This window comes from Plectrocnemia conspersa, unplaced genomic scaffold, assembly GCF_051122295.1.
Source record: "Plectrocnemia conspersa isolate PC_06_02 unplaced genomic scaffold, ASM5112229v1 ptg000013l, whole genome shotgun sequence".
Taxonomy (NCBI): domain Eukaryota; kingdom Metazoa; phylum Arthropoda; class Insecta; order Trichoptera; family Polycentropodidae; genus Plectrocnemia; species Plectrocnemia conspersa.
In genome coordinates this window covers 12310587-12336135 of record NW_028277177.1, presented here as the reverse complement: position 1 = coordinate 12336135, position 25549 = coordinate 12310587, and the positions used below count along the sequence as shown (strand labels likewise).

General features: G+C 32.8%; 4 protein-coding genes across 9 annotated transcripts; 2 read left to right on the top strand and 2 right to left on the bottom strand.

The window, feature by feature from the left end:
- Positions 1-5640: 5640 nt before the first annotated feature.
- LOC148227309 (cytochrome c oxidase assembly factor 5) lies at positions 5641-9879 on the bottom strand. Of its 6 annotated transcripts, none has more exons than XM_088202478.1 (4): positions 9752-9879; positions 8634-8756; positions 8466-8567; positions 5641-5881 (listed from the first exon to the last, which is right to left on the bottom strand). In XM_088202478.1, exons 2-4 carry the CDS (start codon positions 8733-8735, stop codon positions 5840-5842), a joined length of 246 nt encoding a protein of 81 aa, XP_088058604.1. In that variant the 5' UTR covers positions 8736-8756; positions 9752-9879; the 3' UTR covers positions 5641-5839. The 6 variants fall into 6 exon arrangements, with proteins under 6 accessions (XP_088058604.1, XP_088058605.1, XP_088058600.1 ...); XM_088202479.1 differs by having other exon boundaries at positions 9730-9841; XM_088202474.1 differs by having other exon boundaries at positions 9694-9821.
- Positions 9818-11394, top strand: CysRS-m (cysteine--tRNA ligase-like protein, mitochondrial). The gene has a single exon (XM_088202473.1). The coding sequence runs from the start codon at positions 9818-9820 to the stop codon at positions 11348-11350; it is 1533 nt and encodes a 510-aa protein (XP_088058599.1). The 3' UTR covers positions 11351-11394.
- A 2004-nt stretch (positions 11395-13398) lies between these two features.
- LOC148227307 (transmembrane protein 39A) lies at positions 13399-18811 on the top strand. The gene is made up of 8 exons (XM_088201496.1): positions 13399-13713; positions 14530-14853; positions 14924-15063; positions 15125-15223; positions 15296-15518; positions 16169-16308; positions 17895-18123; positions 18188-18811. Exons 1-8 carry the CDS (start codon positions 13429-13431, stop codon positions 18428-18430), a joined length of 1683 nt encoding a protein of 560 aa, XP_088057622.1. The 5' UTR covers positions 13399-13428; the 3' UTR covers positions 18431-18811.
- sotv (exostosin glycosyltransferase sotv) lies at positions 18787-24670 on the bottom strand. Its single transcript, XM_088201495.1, has 7 exons — positions 24075-24670; positions 22309-23071; positions 22069-22252; positions 21838-21997; positions 19764-19884; positions 19546-19704; positions 18787-19485 (listed from the first exon to the last, which is right to left on the bottom strand). The coding sequence occupies exons 1-7, from the start codon at positions 24587-24589 to the stop codon at positions 19264-19266; spliced, it is 2124 nt and encodes a 707-aa protein (XP_088057621.1). The 5' UTR covers positions 24590-24670; the 3' UTR covers positions 18787-19263.
- Positions 24671-25549: the final 879 nt, after the last annotated feature.

The following is a 25549-nucleotide window of genomic DNA, read 5'->3' as shown; positions in this document are numbered from 1 at the left end:
TTTAGATAAATAAGTTGTCGGAATCATCCGTAACCGCTACAAGAAAATAATAGACTTGCTAAAAGCTCATCAAATAAATTAACTATTTTAGAACGAAATTTACCCGTCAGTGCTATTCAAAAAAAATCGTAAAATGGAAACACTACGAACTGCTATGAAGATGCTACGAACTTACGTATAGTACAGAACGCGAATCTACATTAAATTGTTAAAGTGAAGCCGAGTATCTTCGAGGCCTTATCGTAAACTTTGGCGATGTGCATACAAAATCTCTATCCCTGCTCGTATACGTCACGTAAGTATTTCTGCTTAAAATAACTCCGCCTAAACTGTAGTAGAATTTCATGAGCAAGAGGATCTAAAAAATATAACAATGCGACACTTGGCGATGCTAAAATGAAGTCAGTTGTTAATCGACCACCTCCATAGCGACTTGGGTCTTTTTGGAAAAAGAGCAAATCTGAATTTGTGCGAAAACTCTGAAATACTTACAGGTCATTAGCATATAATAAATATTCAGAGTTCTGAATATACATCAATGGCGACTACATAGATTGAATTAAGTCTCAAATAAATTATAAAAGTTATATAAGTTCATGAACTTTTTGAACAGCCCACGTATATAATTATTTATTACTGTTATAATTGTATACCAATTTTTAGTATTCATAATCGCCACCGACACACAAATAATAATTGGCTCAGATCTCGCATAGATATCGAATGGTTTTAATGGTTTTGCGTTGGTATGTCAATACAACAAAGCGCGTGCAATAAATATCGTTTGTAAAAAAATCACGAGAAAAACGGTAGCGTATCGACGGTTCGTTCACCCTCAGTGGATAACAAAGATTTATAGTAAATAAGCGTGCTGCCAGGATATGTGTTTGCCCGTTTAGGGAAAGTCCTGTTCTGGCCCGTGCGCGAGATGTCCTTTCAAGGAAACTTGTCAACTGTCAGTCATCCCCCATGAGCAATCGACATCTCCAGCTATTGTTGGTTCTTTGTATAAGATCGATATTCGTACGAGGGGTTTTAATTAATCTAATAGAAAATAATATGGTACTTAAATTGCTGTAAATTTAACGTGCCAAATTCGTTTTGCACCAGACTTGATATTGACAAAAATATAGTACTACTACTTTTATTTGAAAAGAAGTCGCTTGCCTTCACTTGACTGGATAAAGGTCCCATAGAACAAAATAGGTTAAGAAAACCTGCGTATAACTACATAAATACATATATTAATATTTAATTATTCTTCAATCGTCATTATCAACATTATTGGCCCGACAACTCAAGATCTTCGCCTCCTCCAAAAATATTCTCCTGCGCCTGGTTCTGTCAATTGCTAGCTCTGGCTGCACTGGCGTCTTTTATCACATCGTCCATCCACCAAAGCTTTGCTTTGTCAGGTTTGCTATCCAGCAATTTCCTTGGCGGTTGGATAGAGTCTGCCTTCACTACCTGTATTAAAAACTTTTGTACTAAGCAGCAGAACCGTGTGAATTTTTTTGAAACATAAAAACATGCCCCGATATCGATATACAAAAACTTTGCTGCAAAATAATATATATTTGTCATAACAAAATGTTGATATGATACTTACATTATACGGATGTTCCGTGTTTTCATTACACTCCTATGAATTTTTCATATTTGATATGAACTATAAATAATAAAAAATTGTTTTTACTACCTTTAAAATAAATAGTAATTGCAAGTGTAAATATGAAAAGTACTTACTTTGTAATTACAATTCCGATTCGAACATTTCAATCACGTGCTCGTCATCCGAGAAAAATTCTACATCATCAAATTCGAGGTGCGATTCATCGGAATCATTATATCTTTCGGCCATAGCTATAAATATTATTTAAACTAAAGTTAGCTTATATTAAAATTATTCAACAAAGTAAAAATATTAAATATACTTGGTAAATCAAAAAATAATTAAGAAGCGAAGTAATATTCTGCGCTTCAACATAGCTCTACCGACGACAGGCTAACAAATACTGACGCACGATTGAAACGCCATCTGATGCGTGCGTCAAAGCGAGTCAAAGCGTGAGGCACCTTGCCCTAGCTTCTCGTTCGCACACGTAGAAGCGAATCCGTGCGAGAGAAAAGGGGCTAAATTCACCCATCCCTCTCTTGTAAAATTCTCTGACAAAGCGGTATAGAAGTGAGTTTTTTCAGTACAAAGAAAACACGCTGAAGCGTAAAAACAGAAACTATCACAAATATTCATTAAGGACTGAACACATTAGTAGTTCTGTAGAATGTGAAAGAGGGTTTAGTTATATGAATTTAATTATAGCAGATACTCGATCCAGCTTAATTATTTAACATACTTCAAACCTAATGTATATTAAACTCCATAGTCTACCGATTGCGATGTGTACTGCAAAACTTTAAGTAAAAAAATGGTTAAGAACACATCGATCAGCAGTTGAAACACGCGTTTGCGAAGCCGAAGATGTTGAAAAGGATGCAGTATACAAATTTTTATGAAATATAAAACACCATAATTTCAACAAGTAAGAATATTTATTTAATTTCATTTGAATTTTGATGTTTTAAATATTTTTTTCATAAACATTTGAATTACCAATATTAAGACATATATTTTTTAAATAACAAAAAAACGCAGTGATTCTTCTTAATTTAGCACTATACCACTGGTCATATCCGAATTTAGATATAGCGTTAAGGATAAGCAGTAAAATGAAAATTATAAAAACCTATTTAAGATCGTCACTTGCTTAGGAAGAATGATCAATTACGGATATTCAATCGAGTAAGCGTAATTTTAGTAAAATAATTGATAAATTTGCCTCAATAAAAGCACGAAAAATAAAACTGAAAAGTGAACGATATTATTTTGTTTCTATTGTAATATTTAATATTTTTTTGAGCAAGTGAGTTTGAATCACCAAAAATGATAAATTAAATATGTGACTATTTCTAAAATGTTTTCATAAGTTTTTGTTGTAGACTTTTCATCAAAATAAGTTGAAAAAATAACTATTAAAAAATACTTCTTAACTATATAAGATATAACTTCCTTAGGTATTCGATCTGAAAATTCAGATTAAATACCTAAATTTACTGCTACTAATTTACATTCGTTGAATATATCCTCTCATGTCTAACATTTTTTAAACGTTCAAAAAGCAATAAAGTCAACAATAATTTGCAGTCCAATTTTAACACAAATGGAGCCGCGTCAAAAACTACAATCTATCCCATTTAATAATAATGTTTATTGTGAAAGTACTACCCAGAAAGTGTGTGCTTTTGAAGGCAATGTTCCGTTCCTTTTATTTATTGTATGTATAAAAAGGGTTGAAGAAACTTATACCTGAAATAGTACATACTTCTCAAACAACTGTAGTTTAGTTCTGATTCATTATTTGAGGTCAATTTTTACTTTTTTTATACATACATATATTCTTGCTATGATTGTTTCCAGAATAAGGCCACTCAAGGAGAATGGACCCTGAGAATTTATCCCCCCCCCCCCAGTCGGCAGGCCTGAGTTCCGCCATTGTAACCGAATACTCCCTTTTAATCTAAAAAAATAAAAAGTGAATTAAAAATAATCGAAAAACGTGAATTATATATTGTCAAACGGAATCCAGAAAAGTAAATACTATTTTAAAAATTTAAACTTACAAACATGACTAACGATCGCTACACACAATAGTGTCGTGTTAAAACGCCTATACGAAAAATCATTCTTTCCTGCAATATTGTGTGGTGCAAAAGACACGCCACGGGACATAAACATGACAAGCAACAATGGCGCGCGCGTACTTTATGCCCTTTATTTGTTTCGTCTGATGATTTCACGGGAATTAAACGTATTACGAGTTGTACAGCATTCAAACTGGAAACGATATTTATAAGGTATCAGTTGGTACGGGACATTTGAATCGCCAGCCGGACAATGAGCATGTGGAGTATTGTGGCGGTGGCCAAACACCTACACCCCTTACTCCATCCGTTTGATACGATACTGATATGGACCTCAAAGACGACCGGCTAGATTTAGTCGATGCTGATAAAGGGATTTGTGGTCTGCTGCTTGCACCGAGCTTGCGACAGATGTGCTGACTCGATACTGTTGTGTTCACCATAGGCGCAATTCAGGATAACGAATTAATTATGTAGTGCTCTGGGAAAGATTTATAATAATTGAGTGAATGACACAGTAACATTAAAAGTGTCTTACTTTTTGCCTTAAATGGCATAATATATCGGGGAGTTGGTGTTTGTCGTTTGAGCTTTTAAATGTGCAAGCATTTAGCTTAGACAGAAGAAAAGCTACAACTAACATTTTCTTGAATTCTGTACGTTAACGCATATATTCAATAAAATAATAATAACATTAAATAATGAGAGAGAAAAATCAATTATCCAAGGCTGTGCTTAAAATAAGCTGCAGAGAAATTCGATTTGGATATTTATACAAAAATAAAACCAAATATCAAGAGTATCAGTGAGAATTATGAGAAAAAAGAGTAACATAATTAGAAGTTATGAACTACTCTTACCGATGACAACAGATGTATGGTTTAAAGCGCTACTTTTAGATCAACACAAACTGTGCAATGGAACGGTTGATTATGAATGCATATTTGATTTAGTTTAGGCAATAATCCTGACTTACATTTAAAGACTAGAATGTGTTTATTATCTGAGTCCTACAAGTTCCTAGCGATTTACCATTTCGCTTCAAGCGGCTTCGTCGTGACAATAAATAAATCACAAGCCGCTCGATGTGATAAGAATTGACTTGAAAGATCAATGTTTTTCTAATGATCAATTGTATGTCACAATATCACGAGCCAAACATCAGAACATCTAAGAGTACCATTAAATTTATGTGATGGTAATAGAGTGCCATAGAGAGTCACGATCGTGTTCCTTAATATATATTCGTCCCTTATGCGTCAGCGGTCGATAACGCTTTCTGTCATCTAGCTTCTCGGCGAGCTAACCACACACAATGATGTTTTCCGCAATAGCTACGAGGAGCTGACTTATTTTTTTATAATTATAATTTAATTTTACACAATATTTTCGTGTATATACAATGCTGGTCAAAAGGTGACCAAAACTTGCAATGATGTTCATGTCACGAATTCACATTTTTTTCTTTTTAAATAATAAAAAAATATATATGCCAAATTTAAGAATAAACTATTATTTATACTTATCATAATAAAATTATATTATTATTTTCTAAATTTTATAAGTCGTAAATGCGGACAAGCGTAAGGCGGTTCAGAGGTAAAGTATGAGTTAGAGGGCTTAAATTTTTTTATATTAATTACCCATATAAAAAATACTTTATTTGCAATACAAGTATTATTCTAACCCTAAATATTAATTAAATGCTTCTATTTTATAGAAAAAGTCGATTATGACTCATGAGAAGCATAACGTATTATTTTTTAAATCTGTTTTTTTTTTATATGAACATTAATATTTTTAAAATGTAGATATAAACACGAAACATTAAAATATTTGGTTAATAAATTGAGCTAAGTTTAAAACCACTAATAATACATTATATGAATTATTAATTCCACCAACAGTGAGTATTAAAAATAATAATAAAAAAACTTCATATGCTGTAAAATATCTAATAACAGATTTTAAATCGGCACATAATCTACATATAAATCAGGTTATATAATATTTGTGACAAAAAAATGGTAAAAGCAAAATAGATATTACATGAACTTTTTATTTATTAATAAAATAATTATATAAACAAATCACTAAGGTACATTTCTAACTTCTTTCAAAATTACTCCGATTACTTAAATTAGTATCCTTTGCGGCCACGAAACCTGTTGCGGGTATCCAACTGAAATATATAAAATAGATTAAATTAATACCTATTGGAATTAATAAAAATATATCGTCGGTGACACTGCATAACCGCTGAACTACTGATTGCAATACCGCGTAACTAACTTTACAGGAGGTAAAAAAACTTCATAAATATTAAATTTTGAAAGCTGTAGATGTCTAGTAAAATAAATATAATGCTTATGGATCAAGTTATTACCCAATGTCAAAATATTGAATTTTCGTTAATCGTACGCGTTTTTGTCGTATCGAATTAGTAAAATATTTTACTTTCAAACATTTTATTAATCAAAAACAAATGTTAATAACTACATTATTAAAACTTTAATCAACTACAAGAGCATAATATTAACGAAGCCAATACATTGGCACAATAGATTCATAGAAAAAACAATAATTATCAACAAGAATGAACATAACTTTCTTTTCTAGTACCGTACAATTTAAGTTTAAGCAAGTCTTATTTTGATATGAAAAATCAGTTGACAATATTTATTATCAATTAACATCAGTATTTTAAGAAATAATACAAAAAAATCACGATCGAAAACCAAACTCTCCTTACATCTAAAATATTAATTATGGCACCAAAAGAAATAATTAAATTTAACAAAAATCTCTTGAAAACATGCAGACATAATAATTTCATGATGAATGCTGAGAGACCATTCATCGTAATTCAGCTTATCATAAAAATAATGACAATCTTTCGGTATAACATTTTTTTAATTCCTGCAAATGATTGTACATAGTCTTAGATATTTAATGTGGGGATTGATGAAACTGGGGAACATCTGACAAAAGAGATTCGATTTGTTTATGTCGCCTGGGTAATAGGGAAAACTCATCAGAAAATATAAGTTTGTAATCAATAGTGCCATCAATGTATATCAGTAACACATCTGTCACCAGCAACTATTCCAGGCGTTAGGAGTCGTAAGGGCGCATAGATCTAGCTTCCTTTGCTACAGTTGCATATTGGCTGGGAACAAATATTTCCCGATTTTGGAGTTTCCATTCCACAACCAAATGAAGTGAGTCGGCTTCTATTTGGGTGTGGCTCTTTTCTAGAAACTTTTGTGTAATTGTTACTATTTTCTGCACAGCTAGATGTAAAAGCGCGTTCGAAACTATATTGTTTCTATTTTGAGCGGTGCATCCATCCATGTATATAATAATGTCTTTATGATCATTGTCAACAAGTTTCATAAAATAATTTATGAAAAATGTAGCATTTGTAGTGGCTTTCAAGTCTGTAACAGTTTCGTCAAACCAGTAACACGTTACTTGATGGTAGCTTACATTATAAATTGTAAAATTATGAAAGCAAAGATTCGTGTTAAAATATAGTGCACTGACATTTAAATAAGGATTTAGCATTACAGCTTGCAAGTCAGCTGCCAAAGCATGTATTTTATCTTTGATGGCTGCCTCTTTATCTTGTTTATTTTCCAGTCGAGCAGCTTCTTTCATAAATACCTGCCCAGCAGATATCACACTCATATTTTTTTGGTAGGAAAAGTGCAGTGTTTTCTTGTAAAAGTAAATCTTCAAAAAATTTTCTACAAGCAACAAGAGCACAGAGACAGAATTCGCTTGCTCTACATAGAATCAGTATAACAGCTTTAATTGTTGACTAGATATTCTACAAAAGTGTGAAGGTAGTTCTGGCAATGTATGGAGAAAATTCAATACCGAGCTTCTTTTCGTAATTTGTTCAGAGCTATTATTTATTGTTGATTCTATAGAACGTTCCTGGTTTCCCGCCTGTCTTCTATCACCCAACCAATACCTGACTGTTCATTCCTGACTACTAAGAGTTCCCAAAAACATACTTTGCAATACTCTCACTTTTTTCAAATAATAGACTACTTTCATTGCGTCTATTCTCTAATCCTATAGTTTTTGTTGCGATTTTTGCACCTTGATACCTTGACAGCACATAAACTTTTTTCTCGCTCTATGACATAGCCCAAAAGTCATCACATATTAATTTTTTAATGTCTTCTGTAAACATATTACAAGCAAATACTTTTCAATTTCAATTGCCAATTTCATTTTCTTGAAGGTTTTGAAATATCTTGTACATATTTGTCACCGACCTTCCTAAAACCAAAGTACTCTTTTCTCATCATTCTCTTTTTTTATTACCTTGCCTTTTCCGCGTGTCCAATTCTGCCTTCAATTTTATTATCCTTTGTGAAATACCTTCTTGTTCCATTGTTCTTTCCAGGAAACAGTCAATGTCCTCCAACTGAATAGATGATGACAGAGACTGGTTAATGACGTTACATGATGGGTTTCCAATAGGTTGATCATTGGGTAGCTACCGACCAATTTGTTTGTTTTAAAGCAGTTCCACGGTATTGCCAGCAAACAATAAGTCATCACCTACATCGTGCTCTTGCCGCGAAGCAAATACAGCCATCCTATTAGTCAATTAAAAAATATATCTTTGCGAAAATGCGCAAATTGCGCGAAACCTCAAATTTACTACTTTTGCATCCGGGAAATTGCAAGTAATAGATCAGCCGTTGTGCAGTATCATCGACGATATAAACTTATATTGTATAACGTACTATTGATCTTTTACATTCAAAAAATGCATTTTTAAGAATAAAGCATTCCCCTGGAACGGTGCCATCGGTTCTTTGCAGACACTGCCGTGGTGTTAAATGTAACTGAAATAAGAAAATATATAGTGAAATACTATATTATGTGAAACTAGTTGAGTTGTTAATATTCACCTTTGAACAACATTCAGACTCCAATAAACATATTTTTAAATCTGCCCTTAATCCAGCACATGACGATTTGTCTTTTAACTCCTCGTTTACTTCATACCGCATAATTTCTCAAATTGAAAAGAACTGAAAATTATAAATCAACATTGAAAACATTTTGAGTGTTTATATTAACATGTCTTACTTCTATCTCACTGTAGTTAGCTAAGTATTTATTTAATTTACAAAACTTCTTCAATGTATGCATGAGATAGTAAAAGAAAAGTAAAATGTGGAAATACAAAATATTGCCTAAGGACTGAAACAATGGAGGGATATGACCCAAACATAAAACCATCGAGGGACCACTCTGCTAAGCATAATGGGTAAGATATTGTATACATACTCTACTAAGGAAAAAATCAAATACCATACCCTGCTACAGTATATATTGACAGCATCATAGGACGATACAAAATAACAATCAGAATCAGAAAATGGTATATGAGGCTGTTCTACAAATCTAAATGTTCTAAATTCCGGGCTGTTATATCGAATATGTTTCGACAATGAAATTGGTTGATTTTTGGATCGACTTAGCGCATACGTTATACAATATTGATATATCAACATCAGCATAACGAGGAAGACCATCAAGTATCCAACGCACTATTGATATCAAAAGAATAAAATCTAATGTGGCACTATTACCTACCTAAAATGTATGACTAGATAATTAAAATCATCTTATAAATTGGAATGAATCATACTTTATTTTCAATAAAAATATATAAAAAAAGTAAAAAAAAAGTTCATTATTTTTTTTATTATTTCAACTAATATTTTGCATCTATCTATATTTATTTTAACTGAAAGAAAATCGCGCATTGTAAGACTAAATATTATTATTGAACAAAAATGTTGCATAACCTAAAAATACTAACAACTAAGTAAACATATAAAAATAGTACTACCAATGAGATTTACATTTAAAATGTTAATAAAACTCAATTTATGTTTCTTGTACTCTATTTGTATTGAGCTCTAACGTGTCTATTACATAAAAACGTATAACAAAACTCACAGCTCCGAACTGTCAAACAGATGACATATTCTTAACCTAAAAATCATTTGACGTTTACCGTTCGACAAGTAGCATGTCATTATATTCGCGATAGTTTTATTGCATTTTATCACTAATCGACATTATGCAATCAATTCTATCGTCAAAAACAAATTTGTTATATAAAATATACAAGAGAAGTTTGCACAAATGGCACAAACCGACTGGCACTGACACCGGAATTCGAGTATACAATTGCACAGTGAAAGATAAAGTTCCTCTGATTCTCCGAGACAATGTGGCCACTTGGTATTCTTGCGGACCTACAGTTTACGATTCAGCTCACATCGGTCACGCTACGTGCTACCTAAAACTAGATGTAATCCAAAGAATCCTCACCGACTATTTCAACATCAATATAATCACTGCAATGGGAGTTACAGACATAGACGACAAAATTATCAAAAAGAGCAAATCAACAGGAAAGGATATGCAAACAATAACGAAGATGTACGAAGCTGAATTTTGGAAAAATCTCAACGACTTAGATATTTTAATGCCTAACATAATCACAAGAGTATCCGATCATATACCAGTTATTATCACTTTTATAGAAGAATTGTTCAAAAAAGAAATGTGCTATATAGGAAAAGATAATTCAGTTTATTTTGATACAAACTCGTATGGAAAATATGGTAAATTGCAAAAAATTGGCGATAATGATGAAAAAAGTGTTATGAAAAAAACTGCAACTGACTTTGCTCTATGGAAAGCTCATAAAGAAGGCGAACCGTATTGGAGTACTAACTTTGGAAACGGTAGACCCGGTTGGCACATAGAATGCTCGGCAATGGTCAGCCGATTATTCGGAAAAACTGTCGATTTTCACGCAGGTGGTATCGATCTATTATTTCCTCATCATGAAAATGAAGAAGCACAGTCGTGCGCATTCCACAGTAACGAACAATGGGTGAATTATTGGATACACACCGGTCACTTACGCTATAATGAGACAAAAATGTCTAAATCGCTAAACAACACCATCAGCATCAACGATTTATTAACTTCTCAATCTTCAGAATCTTTAAGAATGGTCTGTTTATTATCACATTATCGATATGCAATGGATTATAATGATTCAATTTTTAGAAATGCAAAAGCAATATTAGACAAGTTGAAATACTTCATTGAAACTTGTAATCAGTTTGCAAATAATGCTCGTTTAAACTCATCGCTCGATTTACAACTATTAAATTTATTGAATAAGACTAAATTGTCTATCGATGAAGCGCTACGGAACGATTTTGAAACGTCCAAGTGCATAACATATCTTTTAGAGCTGATTAAAGAAGGGGAAAAAATCATGAAAAATAATGTTGAAGATAACAAAGAAGAAATGTATAGTCCAAAAGGAATAATTCTGACTGTTCAATATATAAAAACTATATTTAAAATATTTGGAATCAATTTAGAAAAGACTAGTTCTAGTAAAGCCAAAGTAGAGAATGAATTAATTGATGAAATGGTCAATTTTCGACATAAAGTAAGACTACAAGCGTTGAAATCTAAAGATGTTGTTTTACTGAAAGAGTGTGATAATATGCGCAGCTCGTTTCAAAATCACAAAATACATGTAAATGATCAGAAGAAAGCAGAATCCTTGTGGATTTTGAAATAAAACATTTTGTAAATATGTTTCTTAATAAAATTAATTTTTAAATTTGACATGATTATTATTTATGAAATAAATGTATTGCTTCTCTTTTCTTTGAAGAAAAATATACTCTGAACTCTGTTCTAGCCCGCGCACCTACAAGTGACACCAACACTTCCAGTTAAATTCATCATACAGATCATTTTATTAGCATATGTGGACTAAATTTATTATTATCTGCAAAACATTGTAACAAACAGTACTTTATTAGAAAGCTGATACATTTTTTACAATTCAGCCATAATGTAAGAATCTATTCTCAATAAACGTTAAATAGTATAAATATAAACTAACATGAATAATCAATCGTTTCAACAAGCATACATCTGAGTAGGTGCTTTCACTGGCGTTTCTGAAAATAAACAGACATTTATTTACAACGGAAATAATTTATTTAATTATACTTTATTACCAATTCTAATTACATAATTATGTTTATTGTCATCAAACTATAAGCTTAATGTAATAACATAATGTGTATTATTCAGTTAGTAACATTTGATAACCAATTTTATAGAACATTTAGTCAATATACAATCCTACACCCTTCAAAAACATAATCACCCTCCACTAAGTATAAATATGTATTATATTGATTGCTATTTATTTTTAATATGTATTTCTTGCATTCTGGTACACCGAGGAAAATATAGTTAATCCCTTCTTCCCTGCTGAACCAAATTTTGCATACATTGCTACGCTTTATGCATCCTTCATCTAGAAAAAAATAAAGTATCTTAGTTTTTATTCTGTTGATGATTTGACATTAAATATAAAGCCGATTCTCTTTTTGCATGGAAGTTACGTTACAGAAACTACCGTGTAAAGAATATAGGTTCGTGAGTCCCTTAAAAATCGTCGAAAAACGTCTTCAAAGCTGGCTACTGAAGCGCTTCCGAACATTGTCGGCAAACGGACCGAAGTCATAGGAACCGAAGTCGGAGTCCACTACTCTTTCGAACGTGAGCGGTGAGATACTTCCTCTTTCACTCTTTCGCGTGTTAAAGACGAGAGTGAGAGAGATAATGATATGTTTTTTTGCAAACTGAGATAGAACGAATAACTCGGTGCAATTTCAATATGCGCGTAGGCGTCCTATGGTCAACACGCATGTCGAGCGATGCATCGTGGTCGCGTGGTCAAGTTATAATACCACATGCTTATCGGGGACTTTTAACAGACTCTTACTGACATATTTAAATATTTTAGGGCACCAAAAGGGAGTAATTATATTTTTAATAGTATATTCTTCTAGCATATATCGTTATTATATTTTTTTTCATATTAAATTAAATTTTTTTTAAATAAGTAGTGGTACTTGATTTTGCTTAAAATAATCGTTTTTAATATCCTTATGTATTTTCCTAGATCGGTTTATATACATGTCACACCATAACAAATTCTTATTTAGAATCGATGGCGGCAAATTCTAGGATAGTCACGGATGTGGTGTTCGTATTCTGAAGTATAATTTTTATGCCTTATGGCATTTTGCAAAAGCCGACAAAGATTTTGCGTAAATTGAATATTTACGACCGAAAAGTTTTCACTGATATTGTATTGGTGAGTGCCCACACAAATTTTTATAATTATCAGTAGCGTAAGTTTAATAATATGACAATTAAAAAATTGCGATTATTTGGCACATTTTCGATCGCGCGCAAATATGCCAGCTGTACGTGACAGAAGCCGCCGTCCGGACGTCATTCACGGCTGCCGTCCAGACGGCATATAAAATTTGCGGCAGTGTGGTCGCTTACTCGAAGTCGTAGGTCTCAGCCGACTTCAGTTGTAACTTCGATTCGGACAACTTCCAGAGAGTGTAGCGCAGGCATAATATTTTACGCGTTTTTATAAAATAAAGTAAAAAAGATTCGACTAAATGGATATTAAATGATTTATTTATTTGTTGTGAAACATGACTAGAAAGAATTAAGTGACAATTTAATTTAGCAGTTAACATAGCGGCCGAGAGGCTATCGTGTGCGCTAACGGGCCGGTAATCGAGCGCTATTCTCATTTCCATCTGTCAAAAGTTTGCGATGAGCTGCGCGAGCGAGGCTGAGGGCAGCAGCGCGCTAAAGTACGTAGTTCCCGGCGTAGTGGGCGCAGTTTCTTTGGTGTTGGCCAGGCGCTGGGGCGCGGGCGGCGCCACGGGGGGAGGCCTAGCAGCTCACGTGCCACCTACGGGCGTATCTAGACGTCGGAGGTTGGCGGCCTGTAGGGACCCTCCTCTTAAAAGACCGCAGCATCAGAGGCCCTCGCCGGCTGCGGCCGTCCAGCATCCTCAGCCGCAAGTTCCGCCTCGGAGAATCGATCTTAGGAAGGTTAATACGTTCTTCTTACATCGACTTATTCCTAATGAAACTTTGTGCAATAATTTTATATTTTACTGAATATTAAATTCCCAATTTATGTATTTACCAAATAATTTTAATTCAACAATAGCTAGTCTTAGTCATACCAATATGTAAGCAACAAATTCAATTACTATTATATATATACAATTAAACTAATCTATTATATAATCTTTCATTTTCAATTATTTTCTGACAGTGTTCTTATAGGTTTCCGATTATTTTCTGTTAAAACAATTTTATAGCAAGATCTGCAAATGTAATAATATGAAGATCAATTTAAAGCAAGTGACGTGATTTAAACTTTTTCTAGAGGGAGCGAAAGTTGGTCAGTTACTGGTCGGTTTTTTTAATATTATCATTTCAATAAGATTCATAGTATTTCATTTAATGACATGCATTTCTCTGCCCAAATTCAATCATTAAGACTTTTTTAACAATATTACGATTTACAATAAGTTAGAATCGAATGAAGCATATCTAAACCGAATTTTGAACAATAGGAAAGCGCAAGTAACAATTATCCCTTCTCAGAAGTGATAATTGTTTTTGCGTTCTCTTAACCAAAATTCAGTTTATATATATAATATTTGGATTACCCCTCTTATATCAGAAGTCTATTGTAATATCGGTAAGAATAGCTATCATATTTTTTATGTTATAATGGATTCTCCGCTCTTCTTTGACAGTAGAAATGTACATAGAGTTTACTTAATTTTGTTATAAATTATTTTGAATTTTCCATTTAAATTTATATATGTCTATTTGAATTATTAATACTTTTAGCCCGCCACATCATCAATGCCAGCCACCGATGATGATTCTACAGCCGGTAATAGAAGAAACGCTCGTGCTACTCCTCGAGCTGGTTCCATCAACTCTGAATTTGCAAAGTGCAATTTTCCCAGTGCTGTGGGATCGCAATCGTTCACCGGCTATGACGTGCCGAGTTCTCCTAAACATTTCCCGTTTCCGAATATCCCTCGCGACGACGAGCTAACCTTCGAATTAATGATGTTCACATTCACATCTCTGGCGGCTGGCGCTCAATTCCTCAATTTATACCGTACGGTCTGGTGGCTTCCGCATTCTTACACCAGTCAAACTATGGTAATTGATATTAATAATATATATACAATATCAATAATGTGGATTAAAACACACTTATTTTATTTTTCAGAATTTTTATTTAATCGACTTTCACGTGGTTTTGTTCATTCTTGTGATTTTAAGTCGAAGGTTGATCTATGCCTTTTGTAGTGCAATAGTGCAACTGATTGTTCCGACTAAAACACTACCAGTCATGCTTTACATTTTGAAGTGAGTCTATCGTTAATTAATAATATTTTAATTGTAATTATTAAATATTTAATATTTTCAGCTTTCTTGTGATGGGTGCTATCACAATCGCTTTAGGATGGTGCATATATAATTTGTTCCCAAAGCATCCGATACTCAACATGTTCTATCTGTGCTATCCGTAAGATATTAAAGATTTATTTAAAAATAAACTGTATACGATTTTAACGTATTCAAAAACGTTTATTTACAGATTTGTGTTATATGTTCTACTGTTCAGAATGCAAATCGGTCCATTTTTACAAGTAGAAGGTCCTGGTATTCGCACGCCGCATTGTTGCGCTAACGGTGCTCCTGCAATTAGAAACGAAGTTGAACTACTCAAGGCCGATTTCAATTATAGACTCAAACAAATCATATTCAGTTCATTGATTGGAGCATATTATGCTAGTTTTGTTCCTTGGTGCTTTTCTCAGGTAAATATTTTTAGTATTGTAGAATAAGTGACCGTGCCTTTTATAGTATGTAAATTAATGGTAGATATCTATGTTTTGGTTAGACACCATTTTGTATTTAATTTAATTATCAAAATCTATTTGAAACAACTATTCTCAAACACAATGATCCTGAAAAATAATTTATTATCGAAATTACATAACACTTACTGACCGATTTTAACTTTGCCCTTTGCCTATTGCCGCAATAACAAATATTTTATGCTCTTTATATAATAAATGTGTTCATATTGCAGCAAAAGAAATAAAACTAATTGTTTTTGGTAAATCAAATGTGTAAATTTTAAGGCTTATTTATCATCATTGTGTGTGTTCATTAGACCTATAATTAATAGTGACCTATCTGCATTTTCTATTTGTACAGGATTACTATTGATTAAGTGAAGGTGTTAATGTTAAACTCGATGATATTTCTTTCACAGCTTCCTCTTACTCACATTCTAATGTCTGTTTACAATATTAATATTGAGATCTGTTAATGATCAATACTTACATCTCGCGTGCAAAATGACTAGTGTTCAATTCCAGGCGATAATTTTCGTATATTTTAAACCCGAAGTGTGCCTCTTAATAAGTTGTTAATCCAACTCATTGTATGTTCATATTTTTAGCATTTCTTACATTACGATGTATATCGAATCATTCGGCATTTGGCGCTGGTTTGGTTGGGATTATTCACGCAACATGCTACTCATTGTCTTTCGGCAAAGTACTGCGATCAACTTCATAGAGCAGCTCTGCACCTTGGACGGTAAGTTGATATATTTTATTATATGTTTACCAAGTTCTAGGAATTTTAATTGGCATATGCCGACAAAGTCTTGACATGCTTACTATTAATTTGGTTGAGGTCAATATACTCCTCGTAGTTGTGTACAGTAATCCCCCCAATAACACGGTAGATTGGGAGTGCGTGTAGTTAGGGGACTAGAAAATACTCTTACTATTATTATATTATAAAAAAACGTGTTTTTTCGAGTAAATGTTCTATAAAAAAGTTATTTGTTGTTGAATATTTATTATTTACTTAAAAAAAAAGAGAAGTTTCTGGTTTTAAGGCCAAAATAACTGGTAATAATTTATTTTCGTATTACATATACATTGCAACAAACTATTGTGGGCGTATATTGTTTTACTCCGAGCGCTGGTGGAGAAACTGCCAGTGGGATGTTGTCCAGTAGGTGGTCCTCTGAGGTCTCATAATCGATGTGCGTCTCATAGTCTGGCAATGTTCCTCTCGCTGTCTGCCGATGTCACTCGATGTCTATTCGTCTCTCGCTCCCTCTGGCTGTCTTTTGGAGACCAGCCTTAAGTATCATAGGTATGGAAAGCTCTAGCGAATCATAACCATGCAGCGACTATTTAGTCAATTGTTGCACTCGTTTATTAGACCAACGAAATATGTCCACGCCTCTAGAAAGTGACATTTACTTTATGGACATACTTGAATTCGAATTGTGCAACGTGCTAAATTTTTATGATGCTTTTTTATCGTCCGATGGTGTGTTGTTTCTTTTCTCTGCGTCGAAGGGAATACGACTTGTTCCTTTTTTTCCCCCTGGACATAACGAGGGCTATTGTGGTGGTCTGTTCAGTTAGTCCTTGTCACGTTCATCCTTATAATTACTGTGATTATGGTGATTAAGTGCACGAATTTCAAGAAGAACCCCCACAAGAAAATAATATTGGTTTTTTGAACCACTTTTGAAAAGTATTTCAGACATACAAGATAGACATTAATTCCAAAAGCGTTAATGAAATTTTGCGTGCCCATTTAGGAGTCAATAAAATGTTTTCTAAAATAAGAATCATCAAAAACTTCATATAATGAATATTTGTCATAACATTTTCTATGAATAATCACAACTGATGAAACCTGGGTGACAATCGGAAGAAGACTTATCTCTAAAGCTTGTGCATTTCTCATTGGAAAGGTGATGATTACAGTATTTTGGAATTGCGATGGAATAATTGTTGTGAATTATTTACAAAAGGGACTACTATAAAATTTGATCGTGAATGAGCCAAAAAGCTGCCCACTCCATTATTGTAGCATGATAATGCAAGTGTACCACTAGTCAACAACTGAAATTTTGGCAGATCTGTGATGGAAATTAATATCATATCTTTATTATGTGCCTAGTGACTTCAACCAAATGGCAAATTAATTTGAGTCTCTCGACAAAAATGTCTCTTCGAAAACGGTTTAAAAATATTATTGTTTATCAGTTTTAATTTTAAAGAAATATAAGTAAATTAAAAATTAGTGGCGAATTACTAGGACTATAAAAAAGGTTAATTATCATTTACTTAAATAACGATTTATATTTTATATAGGTGGGTCAAGAAAAGTTCCATATCGGCTGTTCCTGTGACGCAGTCCAATCAAATATCGGGAGCTTCAAACAGTGGATTTCCTGGATCAATTTCTGCGCCGGTAGTCGATTGGTGCAATAAAACCTTATGGGCTCCAGGCTCCTTCGTTAACCACAATCACCAAACTTTCATGGCACTCGGTTGTATGACTGCAGCCGAACCAGATAATATGATGCACTCGCGATTTTATGTTAGTATCTATATTATGGAAAGTTATAATTTTAATATAATATATAAATTTTACTTCATTGCAGAGCCTGTTCAATAATCCTTCGAATGTGATGTGCGTGTTGCTCTGCATGCAGATCTCGTTGGTGTTGCTATTGTTGGTCTTGCTTTTATATACCACCGAGTGGCATTTTATCATTTCTCTCTCGTTACTCCTCTCCTCAAATTATTACACATTATTCAAACTAGTGAGAGACTATTTGGTGACATGGAAGCTCTACTCTACTGAATACAAATTCCACGAGAAGAACTCCGTTCCTGTTACCTGATTAAAGTTGTTATTCTTTAAGAGAACACGACACGATTTGTGCAAATGTGACTGATAAACAATTGAGGTGCTACGTTGTGAATAAACGATTACCTCCAGTACAAAGTAACAATAAGTGTTTTGTTAAAGAACCGGCGATCTGATTTGCTGTATTTATTACGCAAGACTCTAGTCTGGGTTTTCTCGTAAAACCCATAGATTTGTGAATTTACATATGTAAATAATATAATTGTACTTATTCGTAAGTTATTTAATGTCCTGATCTCTGTTTGTGAAGCATTTATATGATTAAAAATCGTCTAGGACCACTCCTTAGTTGTTGATAGGATTTAACATGTACATTGTTAAAATAACTCGTGTAATAAAGTTTTTATATATTTTTCATCTTTGTTTTAAACACTTCTACATATTTTTATGGCATAATTTAAATGATATATAACATTCAATAGGATTCAAATTACCAGTCTATGATAAAATGACTACGTCTAATTTAATATGGCATTGCATATGTATACTACAAAAACACTATAGCACAAATTCACACATAATATGATTATTATGCATATGTACATAACACATACAAATTTATTAATATAATAAATTTGCTTTAACAATATAAATGCATCTTATAACTATTTTGATAAGTTTGGTAATATCGAGATTTGTCAAATGTGTGCGTATTTTTTTGTAATCATCGTAACAAACCTATGTATAACATTCTCTAAATAATTTATAAAATAAAAATCACAGTCAAATTCTAAATATTCGTAACAACAAGAATTTCCTAATAACTCTAACTCTCTGACAAATTGTTGTTTAGCGTTTCATGAATTATTATAGACTACCTATATCGTTGAACCATTTAAGTTTCTGTGGGAATGAATCGCGGAACAAGACGGGATCGGCTCTGAACTCTACCGTTTTAAGAGCCATTCGTCCGTAAACTTTAGCGAGTCTATCGACACAAGCCGATCGTTCCGTCATGTGACCTATATCCGCTGAAAGCATTTCTGTGTTTGTGCATTCCGGGCATTTGAATTTCTTCCTGGGAGCGACCTAAAAATATTATTTTTTAATAAATGTTTATTTTAATATTATCATTTAATAAAATTATACCTTAATAGGAGGTTTATTGGTCAAGTTGGCGACGAGGAAGTTCATGGCTATGTCTTCACAATTCATATTATCATCGACCCACTGCTTTATATCTCCTGGCATTCCGACTGTGTAATACCAAGACCATAATTTATGGTGAAAAGCAGCTCCGGTTAAAACCTAAATCATATTATTTAATTAAGGAGATATTTAATGTGATTATAAATAACAAATAGTACCATTGATATCTGATTAGTCCATTCACTATGATATTTCCATGTTTGCGTTATGTTATCCCACAAATGTACTCTTGATGGAAATCCTACAATTCGGTCCGGAAATTCACGCCAAACTTCAAATCTAAATAAAAATATGTATTCATTAATAATGTATATATATTGAAAATTGTAATTTTTCAGTATGGTTTGCAATTATAATACAACAGTACCTTTTATATGTATGTTTATATTAATTTCATGTTTATTTATGTATGTAAATTGTCTATTATTTTCTACTAATGAAAAAGTTCTTGGAATCAAGTATAATCAAGAGATGTACCAATACATCGATATTAATGAAATGGATGACTTTTACTATTTTTTAGGTATAGGTAGAAGTAAGTCATAAACTAAATCGACTGAGTATGAAACCAAAAGTCAACATCTAGTCAAGTGTTTCTCAATTAAATTTAGTCAGAGAACCTTTTTAAAGTGGTACAACATAACAGAAACACTTAAATAATTTCTGGCACATAAAAATAATGCTTTATAAGCAATCTTTTAAGGAACCAACACTTGTTACATTTTTTCGTGTGTACTCCTGTCTTCCCTGCCACTATTTGACATTGCCTATTGAGTATTCGCAGAACCTTTTAATTCAACTTACAGAATCTCATCTGAGAATTGCTGCTTTGTAGGTGTGCGGTAGGTGTTTTGAATAGTTGTGGTTCTTTTAATTGGGTCAATATGGAAATTTAATTCCCTCAACTTGTATATGTGTTACAGTGAATCTACATCCCCCAGTGAAAATATACTTTCGTCAAATCAGTTGGTGAAAGCATATTACACAATAGATTTATAAATTCACTGCTCGAGGTCAAAGAATCTATACTTTGTGAACCTGGTCATAATTATGTTATTCAGGGTCAGAATGAATATCAGATGGTTAGAATCAAAATAGCATAGTCAGAGTAAAATATAGAACGATCCGAATTAATACATGTAATGCTCATAATTATATTATTCAGGATCAGAATAAATATATAATGGTCAGAATAAAAATATAGGACAATCATGTAACCAAAACTTAGGTGCGAGCAAGCGAGCGTTGAATAACTCAACGAATCTGCTATAAATCTATTTAATTTTATGTAGAACGCGAAGGTATTTCTGTCAAAACTTATACTTTCACTGGCGTATACCAGTGAAATTGTATTTTCGTCTATAATAATATACATCCACTGGCGAAAGTGTACTTGAAATATGAATTCCCTAAAACACCAGTGAAAGTATACTGTCACTGCTAGTATGAAATCACTGTAACAATATATACAATTCTAAGAACTATTCAACTTACTCTTGTAACACTAAAAAATGTAATATTATTAATCTAACAGTTATGGCGAATATAAATGAGCTTTACCAACTTATGGGGGAACCAGCTCCCCCGTGCCTTTAAATTTAAATTTGCTCTTTAACAAATTTATTCTAAATGGAGCGACACAAAATAGGCTGTTAACAATCTAATTTCTTTTAACTGTTTAGGCTAACTAGTTCTGTACACATCAAAAAAATCAACGGAGAGTGTATGTATTCTAATAAAAATTAACTGAAAATGTTTTATATTTAATAACATATTTATAAAAAAAATTATTGAAACTTTATGTATACATAAATACATTTTCATGAACTGCTTAAAATTATTATATTTTATAATAAAATAAGAAATCGTTAAATCTGTAAGAGATAATAATATTGTTGTATCTTATAAGATCAAACAGTATGTTATTATATATATATATATATATATATATATATATATATATATATATATATATATATATATATATATATATATATATATAGATCTACTATCAATATAAAATTAATTATTTTTACATTTATGTACATAGACATCTATTAAAATAATGAATAAATAAATTTAGCCAACTTTAAAACCATTATTAAAATATTTATTATTTCACTTGCGACTATTTCAAAATGTTCTATATGGATCTGTGTATTTCATATATCAATAATGCAATTCAACGTATTTTTCTTAAATGTACTTTAATAACAAATGTAATGTTTTTACCCAAATTCAAGTTCATCCGGCGTCAGCATTATGATATCGTCGTCTATTGTTAACAAGCATTCAGTTTCTATTTCTTCATACGGATAAAACCTATTCGACAATTTGTTTTCTTTGGTTTGAATAACCTTTAATGGTTTTGATATGAGAGGCCATTGTGATGCTGTAAAATAAATTGTATAATCAATAAGCAATACCGGTTAGATTGATATTAAATTAAAAAATAATAATTACGAGGCGGCGGCGATTTTTTCTGATTGTTCCAAATGACTAATACTTTCTGCAAGCTTGGCGTCCTCACTAGTTTATTTATAAGCGTGAAGAGACTTTCAATCCTATCGTAAGTCAATATGACGGCTGTAAAACCAGGAGCTTTCGGTGCCGTGACCGGTAAGAATAGCGGATTCGAAGCTGCAATCTATAAATTATGTTAATAAAATCATATATAAATAAATATAGATCAAATATATTTACGGGATTCGGAGGCATGTTCCATTGCTCGTACGATTTAGCCATCAGTGGAAAGACACGGTCGTTTATAATGTCTAATGTAACAGTCGTAATCTTTTTGATCGATGAAAAATAGTTATCGAATAGCCATTTAGACTGATGTGCCATTTCAAGCATGCGTTCTCTAGATATTCCTTTCAATATGGATATCAAATTGAGTAGATTTTCTTCCGGTACAAATACGGCAGTTCTATGCCAATCGAGAACCGATTGGAAAGGCATAACTATCGAATCGGCAACCACAACTGGAATACAACCAGCGGCCATTCCTTCTAATAAAGTAGATTGAGCTAATCGGACTCCACGCCCCACTAAGCAAAAATGAGCGTGCTTTAAAATTTCGGGATAATTATATAACACTCCCGTTTTATATTGACATCTAGTAGAATAGTTGGTTTCGTGAATGTTTTCATTGCAAGAATCCAACAATAGGAAATCGTCATGTGCATCAGCTAAATCTCGAAGCTCTCTCATGTGATCTTCGTATAAGTTCATCTGAGACGACATAATTAAATACATTTTATCAGTCGGATTGTTATCGTCGTTTGATATGGCATCGGGTGAATATAAAGGTAATGATATATCGAAACTGGTACGATAGGTCCACGAATCGAATCCAGCACCAGCTATTAAAGCTCTTCCGGTATTCAAATCAATCACAGTATTGAAATCAGGAGGTGATCCAGCTATCATGTTGAAAATTATGTGATTTTCGCCATTTTCCCAACTGAAATAAAATAAATTCAATAAATAAGTAATTTTAATCGCATAGTTATTATGTAGGTTGTGCCGAGTATTTAAAAAACAAATCTCTCATAAATTAATGACCTCACAATTGAGAGAAGGAATTTTTTCCATATTAAACATCAACTTTTTTTTTTATTGTATTGTAAAAGTATTACAAAAAGTGTCCCAAATTGCTTCCATCTTTTTGGCATACATCTACAAAATCAGTGCCATTTTTAGATGACCTCCCAAATTTTTTAGAATATTATATACTCTTTCGATTAGAATCTTGTGGAATTTTCTAGAATTTCTATAACCTTGTGGAACCTTTTTGAATTTTTTTTTAAATGTGTAATTTAAAGTATCTTTAATGAATGGCACCAGAAGTTGTCATTTAAAATATTGTTTATTAGGCAAAAATAAATAAATAAATAAATCAACAAACAATTTAGCGAGGGTATGAAAATTAACTTATATTTCTTACGATCTGAGTAAATTGAAAACTGTTTCAATAGGCATTCAATGGTAACTTTATGAGCAATGTCAAGTTTAGAGCAAATTATTATTTTTGTTTGATTTGTGTTTTTTTTGTGGAGACATAATATACGATTATGGACTTTCACATTCTAAGAGGGACTCCATCATACGAGCACCGCAGCAGAGAGGGATCAACCTCCGCTATACTGTCGCTGCCACACCAATCACAACTCTAAGGATCTTCCACTGACTTCCTCCTTCCACCAGCTTCTCCACCACCGCTCGGAGAATAACGATCTCGCTAATCATAGTTTGTCGCAATATGTAATATAATCTAATAAAATTCTCACTAGTTTTCGCTTACATCTTACTGGCTGCGAAGTCACACCGCAAAGGGTTAGAATGTTCAAATATAAAAAAATACTCTGATACAAATCAAATCAGAAACCACAAATCTAGTGTTTAAATAATATCCAATAACTTTGAACATGACCTTTAGACATATGAATTAAGTACAACAAACTTACTATGGAAGTTTTAGGAGCGCTTGTTCGGTCAACTTCAAATTCAATCTGTTCTGGTTAAGCGTATCGATGCTCGGTACGAAGAGACACGCCTCAGCGGGGTTCGGTGTATAATACTCGCTCTCGATTATAGTTTTTAAAATATAATAAAACTCTTCCGACACAGGTGGGGCTGCCGAATCTCCGCTCGAGTCTATGTAGTCGTGCGGCGGGTAGACATAAACCGATATTCTATTGCGACCTTTGTGTCCGCAGCGATACACGTTGAAGCAATCCCAATATGTGCAATCCGGCGGACGAGGGGCGGGTCGCTTCTGCGCCGGAGGAAGTAATCTGGGAGGTCTTTCCGCTAGTGCAGACAACGGTAGCTCAGCGATCACCTCTATGGTATCGCCTTTCAGAGAGGCGTTTCCGCCCCAAATTAAAGCCCCGGCCAGTGCAATCGCCGATATAACTGCAATCACTGCTAATACAGTGAAAAACTGTCGCGGAGAAGGACGACTCCATTTCAGAATCATTTGATTTTGTGTCGCCAAACAATTAAAACATCAATCACTGCAACTTTCCTAAGCTAACGTCTCCACGCCCCACTATGTTATGACTTGTTTAGATTAGAACGGACCGAAACATATAGATCGCGGCCATACACATTTATTGACAATTGATTATTAGCCTTAACAAATGGTATAGTGACCATAAAAGTATTTTAAAATATTATGATTCTCGTATACCAAATATTAAAGATTTGAATAAAAATTTCGTTTCAAATTTCAACATTCGTTTATTGTTAGCAGTGATTTGAAAACTTTGTACAAGATTAGCAATATTTTTACTGAATAATAAATTTATTAAGATTCAATAATATAAATATTCCTTAGTCCGTATTACTTTGATATTATAAATTTCAAACAATTTTTTTGGCATATTGTGTAGTCTAGTTACATCGCATGATGTATATGCAAATTATTTACTTGTGACTTTGAAGAATCAAAATGTCAGACTACTTATCCATGAAATGCATGAGTTCTTTGGAAGTTTTCATCTTGAGGTCTCTTATACTGTATAGAAAACCAAATAATCTAACAATTTTATTCAACTGTATAAATCGGTCTTTTACAGAAATAATTGCCGCGTCTGATGTTACAAAATAGTAATTTACTCTAAACTTCTCTTTGGGGTCAGCGATAGGTTCATCTTCTAATTCGTAAGCGAATAATTTCATTTTGTTCATTCTTATCTCTGGCTTAAAATTTGCCTCAATATTGATTTCTTCAGCTAGCTCTCGAGCAGGGCTCCGAACCCAAATTGAAACAAAAAAATTATCGGTTTATTTTGGTTCGGTATATATTCACGCACGCAGTCACAAAAAATCTAAACTGTGCGACATTTGAAAAATATTTGGAACAAATTATAACTTTTAAAGAAATCAATTTTAATCACAAATGAATAAGCACAATACTCAAGTGAAATATCCAATG

Coding starts and splice junctions, on each gene's coding strand:
- LOC148227307 (XM_088201496.1), top strand. CDS start 13,429: ATGAGCTGCGCGAGCGAGGCTGAGGGCAGCAGCGCGCTAAAGTACGTA. Junction 13,714..14,529: donor GGAGAATCGATCTTAGGAAG/GTTAATACGTTC, acceptor TAATACTTTTAG/CCCGCCACATCATCAATGCC. Junction 18,124..18,187: donor TGATGCACTCGCGATTTTAT/GTTAGTATCTAT, acceptor ACTTCATTGCAG/AGCCTGTTCAATAATCCTTC.
- CysRS-m (XM_088202473.1), top strand. CDS start 9,818: ATGCAATCAATTCTATCGTCAAAAACAAATTTGTTATATAAAATATAC.
- LOC148227309 (XM_088202478.1), bottom strand. CDS start 8,735: ATGCGGTATGAAGTAAACGAGGAGTTAAAAGACAAATCGTCATGTGCT. Junction 8,568..8,633: donor AGTCTGAATGTTGTTCAAAG/GTGAATATTAAC, acceptor TTCTTATTTCAG/TTACATTTAACACCACGGCA. Junction 5,882..8,465: donor TTGAATGTAAAAGATCAATA/GTACGTTATACA, acceptor TATATATTTCAG/TTGGATACCCGCAACAGGTT.
- sotv (XM_088201495.1), bottom strand. CDS start 24,589: ATGATTCTGAAATGGAGTCGTCCTTCTCCGCGACAGTTTTTCACTGTA. Junction 22,253..22,308: donor GGAACATGCCTCCGAATCCC/GTAAATATATTT, acceptor CATAATTTATAG/ATTGCAGCTTCGAATCCGCT. Junction 19,885..21,837: donor CCGGATGAACTTGAATTTGG/GTAAAAACATTA, acceptor ATTTTTATTTAG/ATTTGAAGTTTGGCGTGAAT.